A 21,353-nucleotide genomic window follows, 5' to 3' on the forward strand; every position below is an offset into this window, starting at 1 on the left:
GTTGACAGGCAGATGGGACTTCGTACCATTGCATTCGGACCGAATGCAATGATTGGCTGAACATTTTATGGTCCTATGACTTCCACAGATGGCATATACTTATAAATTAGAACACTTGACTTAAGCCGGGGACACATTTAACGACTGTAAGTCCGATTATGAATGTAATTTGATACTGATCATGCCCAAACGCGCGAGTCAGAGACAGTTGCGTTCAGGTGTTTACAGTTGGTGTTTAAAATCTGCTCCAGTCGTTGGAAACAGCCTGTAAGTGTGTCAGTTCAGTCTTAGAATGTTTCAGCTAGTCCTTAAGTGTGTCATAAGTGATTTTTATCAGGATTTCAACCAGCATAACAAAAAATGTTTCTGGAACAAATCTCCTACCCTGCCTATAATACAATTTTATTCTTTAAATTTATTCTGTTCTGTTGTTTTACAATAGACAGAATATAATTATTAAATCTAATTGTTTAAAAAATAAAAAATCCTAGAAGTGCAGTTGAGTAAATTTTATTATTTAAACTATTGTATTCTGTTTCATTTGTTAACTTTATTATATTAGAGCAGAATAGTCAAGTAAATTTAATACAATTTCGTTTTTTTCCTTAATTTATTCCCTATTTCGTTCTGTTTTACATTAGAGTAAGCATATTATTAATAAACCAAGCTGTTTTAAAAAAAATTAAACTTTATTTTATTCTGTTCGTTTTTATTGCATTTATAAGTAGGCTACAGGGAATACCAGAGTAAATAATATATATATATATATATATATATATATATATATATATATATATATATATATATATATATATATATATATATATATATATATATTATATTATATTCTGTTTATTTTGTAGCTTTATTCTATACTATTTTTATTTTGCATAGAGTAAACATCATTCAATTTAAACCAGTATATTCTCGGATACTGTGACTTTCACTTACACCTGCACATGCAGCCTATGGCGCTTTGTACTGTGTGAACACTGTGTTAAATAAAGTTTTCCCCGTTTTGAAGCGCGTCCTCTTCCGTAGTCAACATGGCGGAATACGATCTTACCACCAAAATCGCCCACTTTTTGGACAGGCATCTCGTTTTCCCACTGCTGGAATTCCTTTCAGTAAAAGAGGTACATGTGTAACATACGTTCTTTTTTGCAGGCGTGTTGTAGCACTGTTTGTTTGTAGAAGGCGGCATAGGTAATACCACGTGCGCGCAGCCGGTAGCCGCAATATAACTTAGTGGAGCCGCGCCGCTAACTTGCGTCCGGTATTGTGTAAAAAATCACATAACTCATGAGTTCAGTCGGTATTAAAATAACACAGAGTAAATACAGGAAAATGACAGAACAAAAAAAACTTTGACCACAGTAATTATGGACACACTGTCTAACCATAGTACAACTAACCCCTCTGTTAGTTATTTGCTAGCTGTGTAGGCTAGCAAAACAGCGTGAGCTGTACAATAGTAATATTGTTGTGAAATATTACAATTTAAAATAAATGTTTTGTCTTGTAATTAATATATATATATATATATATATATATATATATATATATATATATATATATATATATAAATTTATTCCTATGATGAAAAGCTTAATTTTCAGCATTATTACTCCAGTCTTCAGTGTCACATGATCCTTCAGAAATCATTCTATGCTGTTTTGGTGCTCAAGAAACATTTATTATCAATGGTGAAAACAGTTGTGGTGCTTCGTATTTTTGTGGAAGCTTGATGTACCAAGTTACCATTTAAAAAGTTTGGGGTAAAATCGATCTTTAAAAAGATGAAGAAATAAATACTTTAAATCAACAAGAATGCATTAAATTGATACAAATGACAGTAAAGATATTTATAATGTTACAAAATATTTCTATTTCAAATGAATGCTGTTCCATTCATCAGAGAATTCTGAAAAAAAGTATTACAGTTTCCACAGAAATATTAAGCTGGAACTGTTGTCAACATTGATAATAATAACAACCTTTATTGATAATTGAGCACTAAATTATCATATTATTATGATTTCTGAAGGATCATGTGACACTGAAGACAGGAGTAATGATGCTGAAAATACAGATTTGCCATCACAGGAATAAATTGCATTTTAAAATATTTAAATAGAAAACATTTATTTTAAAATGTAATTATTTCACAAAATTACTGTTTTTCAGCATAGTCGTAGTGAGCATAAGATACTTATTTCAAAAACATTAATACAATTGTTCCAAACTTTTGTTCCAATGTATTCTCACATCTGCATGAATGTACTGTCACTGTTTTCTAGATCTACAATGAGAATGAGCTCCTCCATGGAAAGCTGGATCTCCTCAGTGACACCAACATGGTGGACTTTGCCATGGATGTATACAGGAATTTATATCCTGATAAAGAAATACCCAGCTGTGAGTGCTTTCAGTTCTAATGGTCTTCAGTGATCAAAGATGCGTCGCTTAATGTGATGCTTGAGAATTGACTGTATGAGATTCATATCTAAAATATATCACCTGTTTGCAGCTCTCAGAGAGAAGAGGACTGAAGTTGTGGCTCAACTGAAACAACTGCAAGCTGATACTGAGCCGATTGTGAAAGTGTTTGAGGACCCAGAGACCATGAGACAGATGCAGTCTACAAGGTACAGTAAATGCTGAAATTGTACTAATATGTACTAATATTTTCAACTGTCTCTGTTAGGGATGTCCCGATACCACTTTTTCACTTCCGATACCGATGCCGCAGCTTTGGCTATTTGCCGATACCGATATCAATCCGATATTTTTATTTTATTCTTGAACTAATACTAATAATAATAAAATATAATGGAAGCACTTTGCTCAATTAGCCACATAAAAACATCTCACTCAAATGGAGAATAAATACTTCTCCAGTATATAGTCCACAACAACAGTTGAAAATGAAAGACTGCCAGCCTTTATTCAAAAGACCTCGAGATATGTTTGGCAACCTGAATGAATTTAAATTAATTTGCTATATTTCAGATCAATATATTTGTTTCCTTAAAATTTTAATTAACTCTAACTTTATTCTCATCTAAATTATAAATAATGTATTTATGTATAAAATAATACTACTTTTAAAAACACATTTGATTTTCTTTTTCATTCAATGTAGAATGTGTAACTTAAAAATAAACAGATTAGTGCTCTAATTTAGGACAAGAAATGAAAACCAATGCAATGATGAATGTCCAAAAGATGAGATAATTTTTGCTTTTAAACTGTGTGTGTGTGTGTGTGTGTGTGTGTGTGTCAGTTACAGTTTGACAAGAGTTTACAGTTTGACAAAAGCACAATGTTGTGTTTTACACAAATATAAGTAGGCTAAACACTTTTTGCAGTTTTAATGATGTCCTGTATGAAAATGACGGAGTATGTTTTTATGTTTCCACTGTTCGATCGCGCCCGTGCCTCTCTCTCTCTGACACACACACATTCCAGCATTGCAATCTTGACATCGCAGCCTGTTCATTTTTCTGCGTTCACACCAAAACGCGAATAGAGCGTCAAATTTGCGTCTATCGCGTCTAGTTCGATGCTTGAACAGTTTGAATCCATTCGCGCGTCCAAAGCGAATAGGACGCGCTGCGCGCGTATAATGATAAAGTGAGCGTTTGAAGCGAAATAGACGCACGTTCAGAGCTAAGGCGGGCTACAGATTAGGTGTCCCTAAAGAACCCGCATATGCGCGTATCTAACAGTAACGTTAGTTCCGTATTACATTAATTAATGTGCACGTGAGATTTATTTATTTTTATACCGTGTATTCTCTGTGTAAGTCCATGCACCGAACGTACGTTCAGTACGAATACGTACCGTTCCACCCCTAATGGGTATCGATCATAGGTATCGGATAATTTTTTTTCTCCCCTCCGATATCCGATCTAGCATTTTGGGCCAGTATCGGCACGATACCGATGCCGTGGATCGGATCGGGACATCCCTAGTCTCTGTCACATACTGTCTTATTTTTTAAAGAGATGGTTAAATCTGCTGTTAATTTACTCACCCTCAGGCCCTCCAAGATATAGGTGACTTACTTTCCTTCAGTAGAACAGTTACGTTTTTAGCTGAAACCGTGGTCCACGGTGATTCAATGCAAGTCAATGGCTACTGTCACTTTGGGAGTCAAAAAAACAAAACATATACATGCAAAACAAAATGAATAGGCTACCCATGGCTCCGGACTATAAATTGAGGTCTTATGAAGTGAAACGATCTGACTGTACAAGAAATGTCTGAATGCCAGTGTATGGCAACTGCCATTATTTGCCATACTTAAACGCCGCCCCTGGTTTCAGTTACAAATCTTCTTTACTCTTGTACTTAAAACTAATTTATCCACATGTAAGTTAACAGCAAATTTTATTTTTTTGGGTGAAGTATCCATTTATTAAAGTCCAACTGAAATCAAAATTGACCCTATTTACTTTGTCAGCGCATATTACTAGTCTTGTGGTGAAAAATTAATCCGTGCAAGTTAATACACAGAAAAAAATTGTTTGCCGTTGTAATCTTTAATCAAAGTCTGAAAAGTTACTTCCGGTCTGGAATGGCGTTCCTTCTCTGATGATGTAGGTTTGACGCTTTGGGTTGGGAAATGCTTAACCACTCCCCTCAAACCATTAGTCTGTTATGAGCAGAGATGGAGAGGAGGAGCGCTAGAGTAAAACCCTGCCCTCTGTTCAATATTCCTTTTCACTGGGAAATACGTCAACACTGGAGAAAAGTCGTTTGCAACTTCCGGTTCACGCAGACTTTAAAAGGGTTTGTCTCACCTGAGTATCTAAATATCCATATATATAAGTCATTTATGAGATGTTCCTTTTCATTCATTCATTAAAGGTTGTTCCTTGTCGATGTCTTTAGGAAATTTTATTCTCTTTTAGGAGATTCTTTATTTTACACTAAAAAGTCACACTAAAAGTTTGTTGGTTTAAACAATCTGCGTATATTATGACCCAGATTAGGGACCAACACAAGTCATAAAAAAAAAAGTTACTAACAAATCGCAATGGCCAGGGCAAGAAAAGGATTACATTTATTGGCAGTGAAAGTAACAAAACAAAGGAACATATAAACACACAAAACTCAAATCAGGACCGGCGCGCTAACTAATCTGAACTACAACTCATTTAACATTTCCTAACTACCGAGAAAAATAAACAAACACAAAAGAATCGTCCGGGTCAGCTTTCTTACCTATGCTTTCCCTCTATTCTAGTATAACTAAACAAAAAAAACTCACCATCCTGTACAAAAGGAAAATAACCACCAACAATAGGTTTCCTGAGGTAAGCCAACGTGAGGTGCCACCAGCAGCTCTTAAATAAGCAGAGGCTGCAGGTGTTAGGAATAATCAGGCTCCGCCCCCATCCAATTGGTAACTATGCTCAGAAAGAAAAAGAAAAGCGAAAACGAGAACGGGCAGGGGCTCGTAACAGTTGTCATTATTATTCATTTATTTTTGTTTTTACTTTGTCAGTGCTTTTGAATTCAGTTCATTTAGTCAGTCAAGTAATGCTTGTCTTTATTGGCTCATTTGTGTATTCAGACGTGTTTGGCCATGGACATGCCCCAAAGCCTGTTTTTTTAGGTATTTGGTGCACACTTTAGGCTACGTTTACACGGAAACGATCTGAAGAGAAAACGCAAAAGTGATCACTTTTTATTCTGCGTTTACACGAGCGTTATGGGGGGGAAATCTGCGTGCATACGGTGACGCAAAAGTGTGTGAAATTCAATGTAGTATGCACTCCAGGCGGCTAGGTGGCAATGTAAGGCACTGATCGGTGCCTTCACTGTCTAGCAGACTTTTGCGTTTTTACCGTTTAGACGGAAACGCGACGGTGGAGCGTTTTTAAGATTTCCACTCTGGAGGGTGGTTTCACTTTTTTGCGTTTTTAAGCCCCCAAAACGCCGTCGCCGTCTAAACGAAAGGCACATCTGATAAAATATTTTTACGTTTTCACCCGGGAGCGTTCTCGTGTAAACAGGGCCTTAGAGCAGGGATGGGCAACTTCGGTCCTGGAGGGCCAATGTCCTACAGAGTTTAGCTCCAACCCTAATTAAACACACCTGAACAAGCTAATCAAGGTCCTCAGGATTACTAGAAAGTTACAGGCAGGTGATTTTTTTCAGGGTTGGAGCTAAACTCTGTAGGACAGTGGCCCTCCAGGACCGAAGTTGCCCATCCCTGCTTTAGAGTGTACAGTGGTTGACTTTAAATTAGAATGGATCTCTCTGTACTTACCAGTACATTTGTATAGACCTTTACATGTCTGTGGTTTTTACTGGAAGAAGACTGGAGAATCGTTTAATGTTATGACAAGATTAGTCATTGTCTATTCCAAGCAACAGCTGAGATGGTACTTTAGTTATTTTGTTGTTCATCTAATGCAAGTTGAACAGTGTACAATTGCACATTTGAGACAAGACAGTCCTCAGGGATGTGGGATGAAGCCCTGCTCGATGCTAGACGATACTCCAAACAGAACATTTGTGGCTCTTTTTCTGGATGGTCTGGCTTAAGTGCCATTTAATTAAGTGGATGGCAGAACATCAGCGGGCATTTGTAATCACAATCGGTTCGCATTTGATTGAAATTGCCATGTGGATGAGTGTATGGTTTCATTCTGCAAATTTCAGAAGAGCAGAATGTTAGAGAGCATCCTGTGGTGAGTTTCACGGAGGCTACTTTTCAATTTATCTGATGCTGACTTTGCCGTAATTAAAATATTTTGGTTAAACTTAGTCCTCATCTAGAGCTTGCTTTTCTTTGATGGATGTGCCTCATTTCTAGCTGCCGGCCAATCTAGATGTTTTAGGTTTAGATATGTGGTGTATAAGGGATTAAGAGATCTTTTTTCTTAAAAGAAGGTTGTTGCATTGATCACTAAAGCAAGTAGGCCTATAGATATTCTCAAATAGCATTACCATTAGCAGTTGGAGGGATTTGTTGGATTAGAGACAGTGGATTCCTGTTGATTATGTTGGATTGAAAAGACATTGTTCTGCTCTCAATCAGTCGCCATCAAACCTAGAATGAACAGAAGAGAATGCATAGCAATGAGTTAGTCACTGATTTAGCCACTATATTTGAGATCATTTAGACTTGATCATGAGACCACTGTTCAAAGAGTTTAAATATTTGAATCTTTGCCTGTCCTTTATAGCAGGGATTCCCTTTTTTGTCAGCCGAACCTCTTTGGCCTAAAACGTTTACTTGAAGTTAATATTTCAATAATTTAACGACACATTCACACGTTCAAGCCACGATTCTCTGATGTTGGTTAGTGGCCATATTTTTTTAAGGAAGTGATTTATTTTTATTTAAAAAAATTATAATTTTTTGTTTTAATGATTTAAGTAATTATTATTATTATTATTATTATTAGCTTTTCATCAACTAATGAACTGCATGCAGTTTTCTCATGAACCCAGCAAAATCTTATATGCTATTAATATTAATAATTAACAAAAATGGCAAATCAAAATACAATGACGTAGCTTTCAGTTTTGTTTCTTAATAATAATTTGAGTAATTATTCAAAAACAGTCAGTAATAAATAAAGATCAGTAAGTGTTTTTTTTTTTTGGTCAATATTGTTTGGTTAGGCCTAATATTTATGAAATAAATTACATTAACCGATTAATTTACATTTATTACTGTAAATATTGGTGTTGTTATAGTTGTGTTTGACATGCTTTTGTGGTTATTTTAAACTAAGCTTTGTGGTTTTAGCAGATTTAGCCTACTTAGAATCTAGATTTTTACACGTACACACAAAGAAGTTGATGATACAATACTAGGCTGTTATGGTTGGTTGCCAGGGTGTTGCTATGCAGTCGGTAATGTGTTCTGGGTAGTTCTCATTGCGGTCCAATATGTTTGTTAGAATGTTCAACATCAAAAGCTGCATGATTTAATGTATCATTCATATCTTCAACACAAACCATGTAGGACAAGTTATGCTCCAAAGTTTAATATTTGGGGTTAGGGGTTTGTTGAAATTTGCTTGCCACAGCAATAATTGCTAATAGCTTTGGTTAACTTTTTAATCACATTTTGCTAGAGCTGTTTTATATCTTTTTTTTGTGTCTGTGTTCTATGTCTTTTGGCCCCTGCAGGTATAGAAGCAGCAGCTGAGGCCACGATCTGCACTTAGTTATTGTTTAATTGCTCGCTTTGACTAGCGTTAATACAGCACCGTGCTTCTATATATTTTATCAGGCTACCGATGTGTGTTTGTGGTGTCTCTACAGTGTGAAATCTCAGTAGGTGGTATTGCCTTCCCTAGACATTTTTAAACACCAGTTTGCGTTTCGTTTCTCCAAAACATGCTTTTATCACAGTTTAGGATTAAGTATGTGGCCTTAGAACCAGGCGCAGTCTTAATTAACCCACTCAAATGGATGTCTGCTCTTCATTAACGAGCGACTTTGAAGTTTACTTGTTCGATCTGAATATTTCGGGTTTCGGGGGGCATTTTTTGGTGTCTGGAGTTTCACAGGCCGAGACGACCACGAGGAAGTGCAGATCAGGACTCGTCTTTATTTGTTCTTTTATTTGTTAATAGCTGCTTGTGTGCGACATGTTTCTTTTAAACAACGTCAGTCGGATGTTTACTGGGTCAGCTCTCTGACAATGTCGCTCACAGGGCGGATGCAGTAAGCAGGTGATATCATGTTTAGAAATCTGTCAGGACCATTGTTCAGGAGCGTTAGGACATATGGAGTGGCGATGGATTTTTTCTTTAACAGACTGAGCGTGATGGACAGATGAGCTGCACTGAATGGCTAAGGGCGGAGTAATCTCGCAGTTCCCTCAGCACCAATGCATTGACCTCCATGGCGAAACCTGCCCTGTCTGTTCCTCATTTCAACCCAGACGGGAGGTGGTGAGAGCTGACGGAGTAAAGATGTAATGTCTTCCTCAGCAGACAGATTGACATGGACTGACTGTTAGTTTTTGGATATACTAGGTGAGAGCTGAGGAGGCTGGGCGAATGCAAAAATCTCTGTATTGACTGTGTTCTAATCTGGTTTGATGCGACAAGACAAGCAATTTGAAAAGAGCAATCTCAATATTTGTTCTCATTAGTAGATATTTAGTGTTTAAAGGGTAGTTCATCAAAAAATGTGTTGTAACTTGTTTTCAAAACCTGCATGACATTATTTCTTCTGTGAATCACAAAAGAAGACTTTAAAAATGTTCACACTGCTCTCTTCCATACAGTGACAGTGAACGGGTATTGAGTAAGGCTGCACGATTAATCAGAATAACCAAATTATTATTATATTCTCTTAAATTCTCAATTTTATTTGTTTTTTTGTAATAATAAAAATTATTATACAGTCATATTGATATATAACCACAAAAATGTTGGCCAAATTATGTACCCCTACAAACAAGCTAATCAAACCTGCAGTTAAAAAAAAAAAAAAAACATTTTTAGAAAAATTGCAATACATTTTGTTTACCCCAATTCATGCAACCCTAGGACTAGAACCTATTACTGTTTTTTATGATGTACAAAAATGCATCATAAAAGTGGCCCATATGACTCTATATTCCAAGTCTTTTAAAGCCATACAATAGCTTTGTTTGAAGAACGGACTGAAATGTGAGTCATCATTCAAAATCTAGCTCGACAGTTGTGCTCACAATACACTTTCATTGTATGGAAAAGAGCAGCTTGGACATTCAACTATATTCTATTTGTGTTCCACAGAAGCCATAAAGGTTTCAAAAGACATGATGGTGAGTAAGTGACAGAATTTACATTTTTGGGTGAACTATTCCTTGTTTCCTGATGTTCTTATTTGGAGCGAGATTATAGACCAATGAGATTTCACAAAGGGTGAGGCTCGCCAGCGCAACGGCATAGACAGAAAAATCAGACAATTGCATAAATGGACTGTTGCTGTTTGTGGATATGTCTGCTTGCATCAATAAAACCTGATTTACACAGAAAAAGATTGGTAGGTTTTATCACTTATCGCTGTTTAGGACGTGGCGTAAGGGGAGGTGGCTCGTCTCCAGCCAGAGTCCCAGCATCTGTCAGATGATAGTATAATGGAACAGAAGCAGTTCTGCAGGAGAATGCCTTTATAAACAGCCTTTGAACCTCCCCACAAATAAAATAAACGTGCAAACCTCCTCTTTCTGTCTGGAGCATGCATGGCTTCATTTGCCGAATTCTTCTGAGGCCGGCCACATTTGGCGGAGGTGGTCATGCGGTAAGCTTGGTTACCAGCCCCCCGTGCTGAGCGTTTTGGCAAAACTCAATGATACGCACAAGTCGCAGTAGATTCTTACTCCATCTCACCTGGGAGGAGACACAATGTGTTTGTTTTTCATGTCTTCGTTACTTTATTTTTTTGTTTAATTAGCGGTGTTTCCTTAGTGGTGTTACTTAAGGCTTGTCTTTAGGCTTATTGGTTTTTCTAAACCCCAGTATTAAAGGTCGTTGTGTAACTCATCCCGCAAAGTTTGTGTTACGGATATGAATGATACCTCAAATCATGAGGCTGGTTGAAAAATGTGTGCTATTTTAAGTAATCAGACTTACAATTTTTGTCTGGCAGACATTGGCAAAATAAATAAAACTAATATACTTTTATTGAAGTGGACCATGAGGCATATCTAGATCACATTTTCTTGAGAAAGTGACATTTTTTTCTTATAGTTTTCCAACTTTTTTCTTTCTTTCTCTCTTTTTTTATTATTATTTTTGTTAAAGGGACCATCAAAATAAAGTGAAACCTTTATTTTTTTTTATAAAAATAAAAGAATTTTTTATGTTACATTATATTTCATTATATTACATTTAAAATAAAATATAGTGGTTTTATTTAATGATTATTTATACGTTTTAAAAATAAGTGTATTCCATCAACTGTTGCTCACAGCAAAATGTTTCTGTGTTCCAGGGACGGGCGTATGCTGTTCGACTATCTGGCTGACAAGCATGGCGTAAGTACTTCTGCTGACTCTTCCACCCTTCTGAAGAGTTCTCATGACTTCTCTATGAACCCAGTGTTGTTTTCGGGGGCCAACAGGAGGGGCGGCCCTGAGCAGCGAAACATTAAATGACTTCCCAAACCTTAAGTCATTTTCGGGGATTTTATGGCTTGCAGAAATTTCTGCGGACATTTACATTCTGTGGCGAATCGTTAAGAATAAACTGAACAGCTCGGGACCCGTGGGTATGGCCTCAAGAATGCTGGGGATTCTATATTTGACTTGACGGCACTCCCACCCCAGCATCCTGAGACTGACCTGAGGCCTGTCCTCAGTGCACCTTCACTGCACAGGCTACGGCGTCTTTACGACACGATCCTCGCCTTAACAACCCTCTCGTCGCCGCCCCCAGGAAGGCCCCTGTGGCCTTAACGACATCCGCACCAGGGCTCTAGTTTACTGTGACCACACAAACACACAGATCTAAACTACACACACAATGAGCTCTCTGTTCTAAGACGCTCTGGCAGCAAGTTTCCCGAGCATGTTCTATCGAACTGTCCATCAAACTGCCGGTGCTCTCTGGTCATCGCTGTTAGCAGAAATTGAGGATTGTATTTGAGGTCATGTAGGTTCACATGTGAACAAAGTTTTCTGAAAAGATTCAAATAATTTGTCTGTTCTCACTAGAAGTGCTGCACAAAGTACCAAAATCACAGTAAATCTGAACACATTTGTGACCCTGGATCATAAAACCAGTCACATGTCGCACGGGTATATTTGTGGCAATAGCCAACAATACATTGTATGGGGCAAAATTATCGATTTTTCTTTTATGACAAAAATCATTAGGATATTAAGTAAAGATCATTTTCAATGAGTATATTTTGTAAATTTTCTACCGTAAATATATAAAACATTTATTTTTGTGAGTGAATGCAGCACAGTCGCGAACATAAGTGGACAACTTTAAAGGCGATTTTCTCAATGTTTTCAATTTTTTTGCACCCTCAGATTCCAGATTTTCAAATAGTTGTATCTCGCCAAATATTGTCCTATCCTAAAAATTTCATACATTAATGGAAAGCTTATTTATTTAGAAAATTGACCCATGTGACTGGTTTTGTTGTCCAGGGTCACATTTGATGTTTAAGGTAGCTTATTTGATTTTCAAAGGAATAAACATGTTGCGGGCGATATATTGGTAGACGCGATTAACCTGTAGAAATTTGTCAACCAGTAGAGATTTTGGACTGTTGTCTCTATCGTGGTTACGCTCATGTGACGTTGCTCTGCTAGCGCTGTCACAAAAGCTTATTGTTTGCATGCGTTTTTAAGAATTGCTGTTTAAAAACAAGTGATTTTTAAACCGGTGAAGTGCAGTTAGCAGCAGAAAGAGAGACGCGCACATAAAGAAGCGTGAGAACTTTTCACAGACTAATTGGGCTTGAACAGTTAAACAGTTTAACTACAGTTAAACAGTTAAATACACATACTTGTGTCAAAGTGACCATGTCTTTCCAAGTAAACAGTCATTTATTTCTTAAGTGAGCATAAACAGTTGAGAAAGAAAGCGCATGAGTATATCAGATCCGTGCAGTCGCTCTTAAAATGACAGCATCCAAATTTACCTGCTGTCGTTATTAATGTTAATCAAAAACAAAATCTCACTGCTCTTGACTGAATCACTTTTGTGGCTTTAATAAGAATAAATGCATATTTAATTGACATAGTAAAGGCTATGCAGTTTTTTTTTATATATATATATATATATATATATATATATATATATATATATATATATATATATATATATATATATATATATATATATATATATATATATATATATATATATATATATATATATATATATATATATATATATATATATATATATATATATATATATATATATACACACACACACATATACATTTGATTACTTTGTTTAATTATTAATAAAATTACTCCTCTCATGATATAAGATTTTGGTCAAATTGCCCACCCCTAGTTGTGCCTACTGCCTAGCAAGATTACGTTACGTATATACGTTACGTTACATTACGTGTGTTATGTTTTCACACCCTGATGTGAATTTTTTTTCTAAGTTCTCAATTTCTTTGGCCTTATGATTTTTGTAATTTAATTGTCTCTTTAGCTAAATTGTTTAAGCAAGTACAAGGCTTATCCTGCATCTTCATATGGCAGAAATTTTATGTTACTCTTCATTTCCATTGCGCATAAATACACATTTTGTGTATCTAATCATACACAGTGTCTACTGATAAAGTTTATCACCTTGCATTGAAAAATTACTTTGCGACTTTAACATCTGTCTTTCCTTGCAGTTCCGGCAGGAGTATTTGGACACCCTGTATCGATACGCCAAGTTCCAGTACGAGTGTGGGAACTACTCAGGTGCAGCGGAGTACCTCTATTTCTTCAGAGTCCTGGTATGTGTCTTACCACGCCCCTGTCTTTAACAGATGACAGAGTTGTGTTTTCTAGCATTCTCCTCTGGGACGTTCCCAGTGGGGCAATTTTCATGAGCTTCTTTTCATCACGACACCCTTTCATTTTCTCCTTCGCAAATTGATGCCATTAAATGCATTCTTGTTTAATAAGTTCTTGTCTAATGGACAAACAGTTATATTTTGATGGAGAGTCCCCTTGTGGGTGTTAATTGAGCCAGACGGTCGCCCTATTGAGAGTTTGAATTATTGTCTCTGCTTAATATGGTTCTGCTTTTTTAGTACGAGACTCTGCCAAATCCCGTGAGTTACGAGCATTACGCATGCACTTAACGTTGTGTTTTTCAAAATGACGCAGATGAAAAGTAGACATGGCTCGCTCACAGGTAGATTTTCTCAAATTAGCATCCAAATCCTTTTATCATGAAATATTGTGTCACTTATTCATTGCTCCACAAAACAGGCAACTTTTTTTTTTTTACTTGAGGCAATCCGAAGAACTAAAAGCTCCTGATCTGTAATTACTTCTGAAAAGTGCCATCCCATGGCTTGTTAAATTCCTTGCATGTCTTGAGTGCTGAAAAGAACCTCTTCAAGGACTTGGTTAGGAGTTGTTTCAGGGCTGTGTTTAGTGGCAGACTTCATAAGCTTATGGGTTTATGGGCAGTGCTGCTCCCCATAGATGATTGGTGGGGATTTTGTGGCCTAATCACTCTTGGTTTGACAGGATTCCCCAGTTTTTGTAAGGGTTAAAGGTTACACAGCTTGTTCCATATAATCCAAAGACACCAAAAAAAGGCTTTTGCAACAGAACATGACTAGAATTTGTGTTCTTCGAACAGACAAACCATTTTGAGTCTTTTATCGAGCCAAAATCTCATTGAATAAATGGATACTAAGGCCACGTTCACAATGCAGTTAAATTAAGCCCAAATCAGAATTGCATTGTGAAAAGAAAATATTCCTTTTAAACCAGATCATTTCATTTCTGATCTAGAAATAAATCAGATTCATATCTGATTTTTCTTTTGTGACTTCAGGTAGTCAGGTTGCAATTTCTTTAAATTAATCGTTACATTTGTTTGAATGCTTTCATGCATTTATTATTATGATTAATAATACCAGGTATATTATCATTGCTTATAATAATAATACCAGGTATATTATCATTGCTTATAATAATAAACGCATATCATGCTATTTATTATTAATAATTATACATGTACATGGATTATTATATCCATGCATTATCATCATTATAATTTTTTTCTGTCCCCTAGTAAGATTTTTTTTTTTTTTTTTTTTAGAAACAAATGCTTTTCAAAAAAGTAATGTGAGTTTTACAGAATAGATTTCAAGCGCTTTAATCTTTTTTATTTTTCATTTTACTTAATTTTTTATTTTATTTTATACTCATTTTTCAGTAATAAAACTTTCAGGATAAGATTTTCATTTGCTGGTTAGTTTTCTCCTCATCATACGCGTGTCTGATATGGACTATATTTAAAAAGTTAAGTGAACCACCTCACCAAAAAAACAAAAATCTGATTCCAGCATAGAATTGGATGTTTTGTCTTGCGTTGTGAAACTAGCCTAGAGCACACACAAACACTCACATCTTCCTCTAAGTTCCCTTTATCCCTTTACCTTTTTTTTTTTTTTTTTAAATAAATGTTGTTGTCTGGATAATGATCCAGGCGGTGATGCACCGAGGACCTTGGATTAAATAATTTTCACCAGTGGAATACTTTTAGAATCAGATAATACCAAAGTAGGTTTGTGGGGGAAGATAATTGCAGTTCACTGAGAGTACTGGCAGTATCCATGTTACACGTGCGTACTTCTTATTTCCTCTATAAACAAAGGGCTCATTGCTGGGGCTCTGGTGTTTGTGGCTTCTCTCCCACTGCCTGTAGAAATGAGTGAAAGATGAACTTATGGGGAAAAGCGTCCGGGTGCTCAGAGCCCAGCGCAGTGCTGCTGTCTAGCTAGTGGGGCGGGGGGGGCAAATGACGGCTGGGAACGAACAAATTGACCCGCTCCTTTCTCTCTGGCCGCAGTGTGTGGAGGTAGTCCAGTGTCTTAAAGAGAGGTGCCCATTGTCAACGCTGCCCTGGGCCAAGAGTGTTGCGAGAGGCTCCATGCCTGGCTAAGTTATCGGACTCCCTTGCCGGCGAGCTTTTCTCACGTAACCACATAGCCTGCCTTCTCACATGGAATGCACTCCTGTTTCTTCAGACCAGCTCTCACGTATGATTCACTCAGCCTACATTGTTGTAAAAAAAAGGCCTGACGTTTGCCAAGCGACGCTGTGTCGCTGTGGTAACAAGTGGCCGAAAAGAAACCCTTTATTTGATTTTAAATAATCTTGGTTTTAGCATTTCAGAGGTGTGATGAAGACTGCGTGTTGTTTAGATTTGCAACATGTTTCCCATTTGTGCATGATTTGCAGCGTCAGTCACGCTGTTTGTTTGTTTGTTGTGTCCCTGTGGTTTTCGTGGGAGCCGAGGGAAGGAACGGCCAACGAGCCTTGAATTACACCCTTCAGTTTTTGTCACTCTTTTTTGCATATTCATTAGTAAAGATGCTTCAAGGACATACTAAAAGGGATACTTGAGAATTCTGTCATCATTTTTCACTATCATGTCATTCAAAACATGTATGACTTTCTATGTTTTTGCGGAAAACACAGAATGTTTTTATCCATATAATAAAAGTCAGTGGGGTCCAAAACAACACTGGACCCAATAGACTTGTATAGATAAAAACATTGAAAGCATAAAGCATTGAAGCATTTAAGAAGCATTTCTTATATCAATGTTGAAAACATCTGCTTAGTATTTTTGTGGATATATATATATATATATATATGTATGTTTTTTGCAGGATTCTTTGATGAATAGAAAGTTCAAAAGAACAGCATTTATTTGAAAAAAGTATTTATTTGTTAAAATAAATACTGACCCCAAACTTTGAATGGTAGTGTATATTTTGTGTTCATACAGGTTTGGGACAATATGAGGTTGAGTAAATGACACAACTATTCCTTGTGTAAGTGTGCCGAGAGCTTTGTAAACATGAATGTTAGGTTTTTCTCAAGTTTTTTTTAGAATAAGTTAAAATACAATAGAGTCTACTTATCCTAGGAAAACCACATCATTGAACACACCAAGCGTTTTAAGTAGATTAGGCTGTTCACACAACAACCAGCCTTGTTTATGCTGTTACTGCTCAAACTAAATAAAAGGAAATAGCTTCCAGAAATGTTCTCCCTGTGCATGTTTTGAAGCGTTTAAATTGTTATCCTTTTATTTCAAATTTAAGATAATTCTCAGATAATATGCTTTGTTACTCAATATCTTCTATTTTCATCATCAACAGTGAGAAGGCGATTGGAATAGCCATAATGTAACTGGTTTTAGTGGAGCTTTCTAACCGAATACCTACCCCTTTTTCTTTTGTTATTTACTATTTATCCACCTCTTTTCAAGCTGGACCTCCCGTCTCCTTGGATGGCTCCTAGCATGGGAGATGTCAGGCTCTAGAACTCCTCTAGCGTGGGAAACACAACCATTTAACGAAGGAAGCCAGGCTTGCAAAATCCAAACCCGAGGTCCTGTTACAGTGAGGGCCCGGTGCGAAAAGAGCAACTTATTCATATCATCTGTTAATGCAGGGATAGGATGTTGAGAATAAAGATTGAGTGTCCCGTCAGATCCCCAGCACAGTAAATTTATTGTTGCTGGTCAGTCAGTGAAAATGTGCCCATTTCGGGAGGCAATGGAAACTCAAGGTAACTTGTGGAAAAACCCAGGTATTGAAACTATTCTTGCATGGCCAGTGCTGAAAGCCAGTCAGTGTGCAGAAAGCTGCTATAATGACATGGAGCGTCGCCAAATGTAGCAGGCAGGGACTTCCAGGAAAAAAAAAACAAAAAAAACAAACACTTTTCGAAATGAAACGTTGACCTTTATATTGGCAGCAGGGATGGCTTTTTCCCCGGTTGTCCCTCCGAGCTGATCTCTCAAAGTTTTTGGTCTTTGACTATTGTTTAGACACATCCAACTTGGGAGTTTTGATGAAAGGGCTCCACTGTTGCAGGGTGATTGCGTCTGTACTGTATGGATTTTATAACCATACTACTGTGTGTCACTATGCAAATATAGAAGTAGATTTTATCCTGCCATAAATCTACAGAGAATTTATTTTAGGGCTAGATTTCTCGATTTTAAGTGATTTAACTTGTTTTGCTGAACCAGTTTCGAATCTTAAATCCCAACGATTTTTTTAGTCTATGCTGTTTTCAGTTCATGAATGAACAAAACTTTGTTGCATACCTCCAATCCAATAAATCGCAATAAGCTTTGTGCTTTGGTACTTTTGATATGAAACAAAGTCTCAGCTTTTAAATTCTGTAATTTTATTACGAAACCAAACAATAAATACCGTTTTGGCGATAGCACCTCAGTTCAAACTAAGCTACAGCACAGAAAGCACGTGAACCGATCACCTCTTATTCTTTATTATTAGTTAAAGCACAGATTTAAAATGAATGAACATCAGAAGGTATGTTAAAAGATACAGTGCAACTTTACGAAAAACTGATCATGTCTCATATAATCACTCAATCAGTGTTTCAACTGCGGAAAGACATCAATAAAACAGCTTACGTTTAACACTTTTTATTTCAGAAAAATGCTGCTCTTTTTTCTATATTTCAAAGAATCCTGAACAAAAATGTACACAACTTTTTTTTTTTTTTTTACATTGATAATAAGAATTGTTTCTTGAGCAGCAAATAATCAGCATATTAGAATGATTTCTGAAGGATCATGTGACACTGAAGACTGGAGTAATGATGCTCAAAATTCAGGTCTAATCACAGGAATAAATTACAATTTAGAATATATTAAAACCGAAAACAATTATTTTAAATTGTAATAATATTTCACAATATTTTTGTTTTTACTGTATTTTTGATTAAATAAACAGCAGTGTACATGAGGAACAGTATTTCCATCCAAATAGATTTCAGTGTATGCATGCAGGGCTCCTTTTGACATTCAGACCCTGACTTTCGGGTTGTCTGTCATAGGTCATTTTCTTGCACACTGGTGGTCAGTCTAAAAACTCCATTTCCCATGAGCCTTTGGCTATAGCTCATCCCCCTTTTTTCATGAAACATGCTGCGATGCTTCAGCAGCTCGCTAATCTGCAACACATTATCTCTTTCCTTTGTTTGTTTTTGTTTTGAGTCATAATTTAAAACAGCTTATGTTCCTTTGAAGCTGATTGTCTGCAGAGATGCACCATGTTAAATCTTGTTCATATTTCCATACAAGAAGCTGAGCTTCTTTCAGGGGTTTCATAACTCGATTCCGCAGGATGTTTTTCTTTTGGGCCAAATGTTCAGGAGATTATCACAATTACTAGTTAATCAAGTTATCTAAACATTATTTTCAAGGGCCTGTTTCTGTTAACAAGACTTATGTTATTGGCTTCTGCTGACAAAGGATTTTAGTCAAGGTAGACGTGACATAGAACCTTAGGACTGTTCAGCCTTTTGAACATATTGTCTGTGTGAATGTAAATTAAATAATACATTTAATCATTACTTGTCCAGCAAAGACCTACTCAAATGGTTTTCATTAACTTTGGCACCACACAACTATCCATCCTCACCCAGTGTTTGTGTTTAGTTTGTCCTTTGATTTGATTAGTTGATTTTCTTTACCTAATGTCTGGACCTCATTCTCTCACTCCTCCACAAGCAGACATTTTGATTAGCGTCCCGCCACTCCGGTCCTGTCCACATCTCGGGGCTGATCAAAGCTTGCAGACATGTGTTAGGGCCAGTAACAGAGGCTGTAGCGGTAGTAGCACACATCATTAAAGACCCTCACCAAAGGCAATGCATTAAGGTCATCGTAAGTTCACATGAACTTCAGGGAGCTTTTGTTCCCCATTTGTGCTTGATGCTCCATACCAGATATCAGAAAGAATTACTATACTAGTGACTTATTTAAAATAATTTGATTTACATTTTGTGCTTCTGAATAAAAAATAAAATAAAATAAACGTTCCTGTTCGTTTTGGTGATTTGAAGTCACTTTCATCTCTTGACGTGACCCTCCTTTCCCTCAAGATAGCACTTGACCCCAGGCTTGTTAAGGAGCACTTGTTTAACTTGCGTAATTATTTCCCAGCAATATCACAGACAAGTTGGCCTTTAACCTTTGGCCCTTGTCTGATGACTCCTTCAACCCAACCACTTCAAAAACACACTTTCTTGAATAAAAAAAAAAACCTGTTATACAGATTCTTTCAGTATAAATCTTATGTGAATCATCATTATAACGATCAGAGTAAAAATATTAAACTTTCATTAGGTTCATTTCATTCCTAACATTACAAAACAGAATTTTTTTTTTTTTTTTTTTTTACCTCAGATGTGCTTAATAAGGAGAAGGGTTTGTGTGTGGTGCATCAGTGACTTTATCACAGAAATACAGCAAAAGAAGTTCTATAAATAGTGTTTAAAGATCCATTTTTCCCTTAGGAGCCCAATTCTCGAAGCATACTCCATGGAGAAGCTTAACCAAGAGCTTAACTTTTAGCTCTGTGAAATGGCAGATGTCAGAAATACAGTATTTAGAAAGTGGAAAGGGACCAAGACTGCCACCCTACCGGTGTAATTTTATGGGGAGTGATTTCAGTGTCTACTTCTGTTTACAGTGGTTCAATGTATTTTTCTATGTTTGTGTGTTTGTGCAGGTCCCCGCCACAGACAGAAATGCGCTGAACTCTCTTTGGGGCAAGCTTGCCTCTGAGATCCTGATGCAGAACTGGGAAGCTGCCATGGAGGACCTCACCCGCCTGAGAGAGACTATCGATAACAATGTAATGCCCTGCCACTCAGAATTCAATACCACACTCAGATTCCCTTACATAGGCCGTAATATTGACCGCCTTGCGTTTGAGCATAGCACCGCTGCTGTTGCCGTTCCTCCCCTCCTCTTCTCCATCTCCTCGAATCCTTCTCACCGCAACTCACAAGTCAAGCAAAACCTTAATTGCTGTGTTATGTCGGTGCAGCTTGATTTTTAATTGGAGGAATTGAGCTGGGAAAGAAGGGTTTGGCTTTGGGAGAAGTATGAGTAAATAAAAAAATTAAAGTCTTTGGACATTGTAAATTTCAATTCGGAACTTTTATTTGTACTGAGTCTGGAAGGCAGCGGAAGCCAAGTGTTGGTTTTCCGGAGTCAGAAGTTCATCTTGTTATGATCAAGTCACGATCAAGACAAATCACTTTTTAAAGGGATAGTTCAATTTACTTAGATTCATGTTATTCACTAAATTCTTTTGGTGGAAATGAATTTGTATTCAACCAAAATGCATTAATCTGATCAAAATGACAGTAACGACATTTATAATGTTCTAAAAGATTTCTATTTCAAATAAATAGAAAATTCAGTAAAACTTTAGTTTAATGTCCAATTCTAACTAACTAGTTGCTTATTAGCATGCATATTACTAGGATATTGGCTGTTTATTAGTACTTATAAAGCACATATTAATGCCGTATTCTGCATGACCATAAACCATCTCTTAATCCTACCTACCCAATACCTAAACTAACTATTAATAGGCGGAAATTATGAGTTAATTGAGGCAAAAGTCAGTTAATAGTTAGTTACTAGTGAGAGTTGGACCCTAATCTAAAATGTGACTGAAATTTCTATTGAATTTTCTGTGTATCTATTTAGAATCCTGAATCATTGTTCCACAAAGATATTAAGCAGCACAACCGTTTTAAACATAGACAATTATAATAAATGTTTCTTAACCCTCTGATGGTCTTTATTTATGTCTACACTCTGGGT

The 21,353-nt window shown here is 36.6% G+C and overlaps 1 protein-coding gene across 1 annotated transcript in view; it reads left to right on the top strand.

Annotated features, from left to right (window-relative positions):
* Window positions 1–918: 918 nt before the first annotated feature.
* The window catches only part of eif3ea (eukaryotic translation initiation factor 3, subunit E, a), a 43,199-nt gene continuing 22,764 nt past the window's right edge, over window positions 919–21,353 (top strand). Inside the window, exons 1-6 of the mRNA XM_081387952.1 lie at window positions 919–1,136; window positions 2,301–2,418; window positions 2,531–2,648; window positions 10,966–11,008; window positions 13,348–13,452; window positions 20,245–20,370. Of these exons, the coding sequence (XP_081244078.1) occupies window positions 1,047–1,136; window positions 2,301–2,418; window positions 2,531–2,648; window positions 10,966–11,008; window positions 13,348–13,452; window positions 20,245–20,370 (600 nt within the window). The 5' untranslated portion in view covers window positions 919–1,046. The remainder of the gene's footprint in view (window positions 1,137–2,300; window positions 2,419–2,530; window positions 2,649–10,965; window positions 11,009–13,347; window positions 13,453–20,244; window positions 20,371–21,353) is intronic.

Source organism: Scardinius erythrophthalmus (genome assembly GCF_964197995.2).
Source record: "Scardinius erythrophthalmus genome assembly, chromosome: 16".
Classification (NCBI taxonomy): domain Eukaryota; kingdom Metazoa; phylum Chordata; class Actinopteri; order Cypriniformes; family Leuciscidae; genus Scardinius; species Scardinius erythrophthalmus.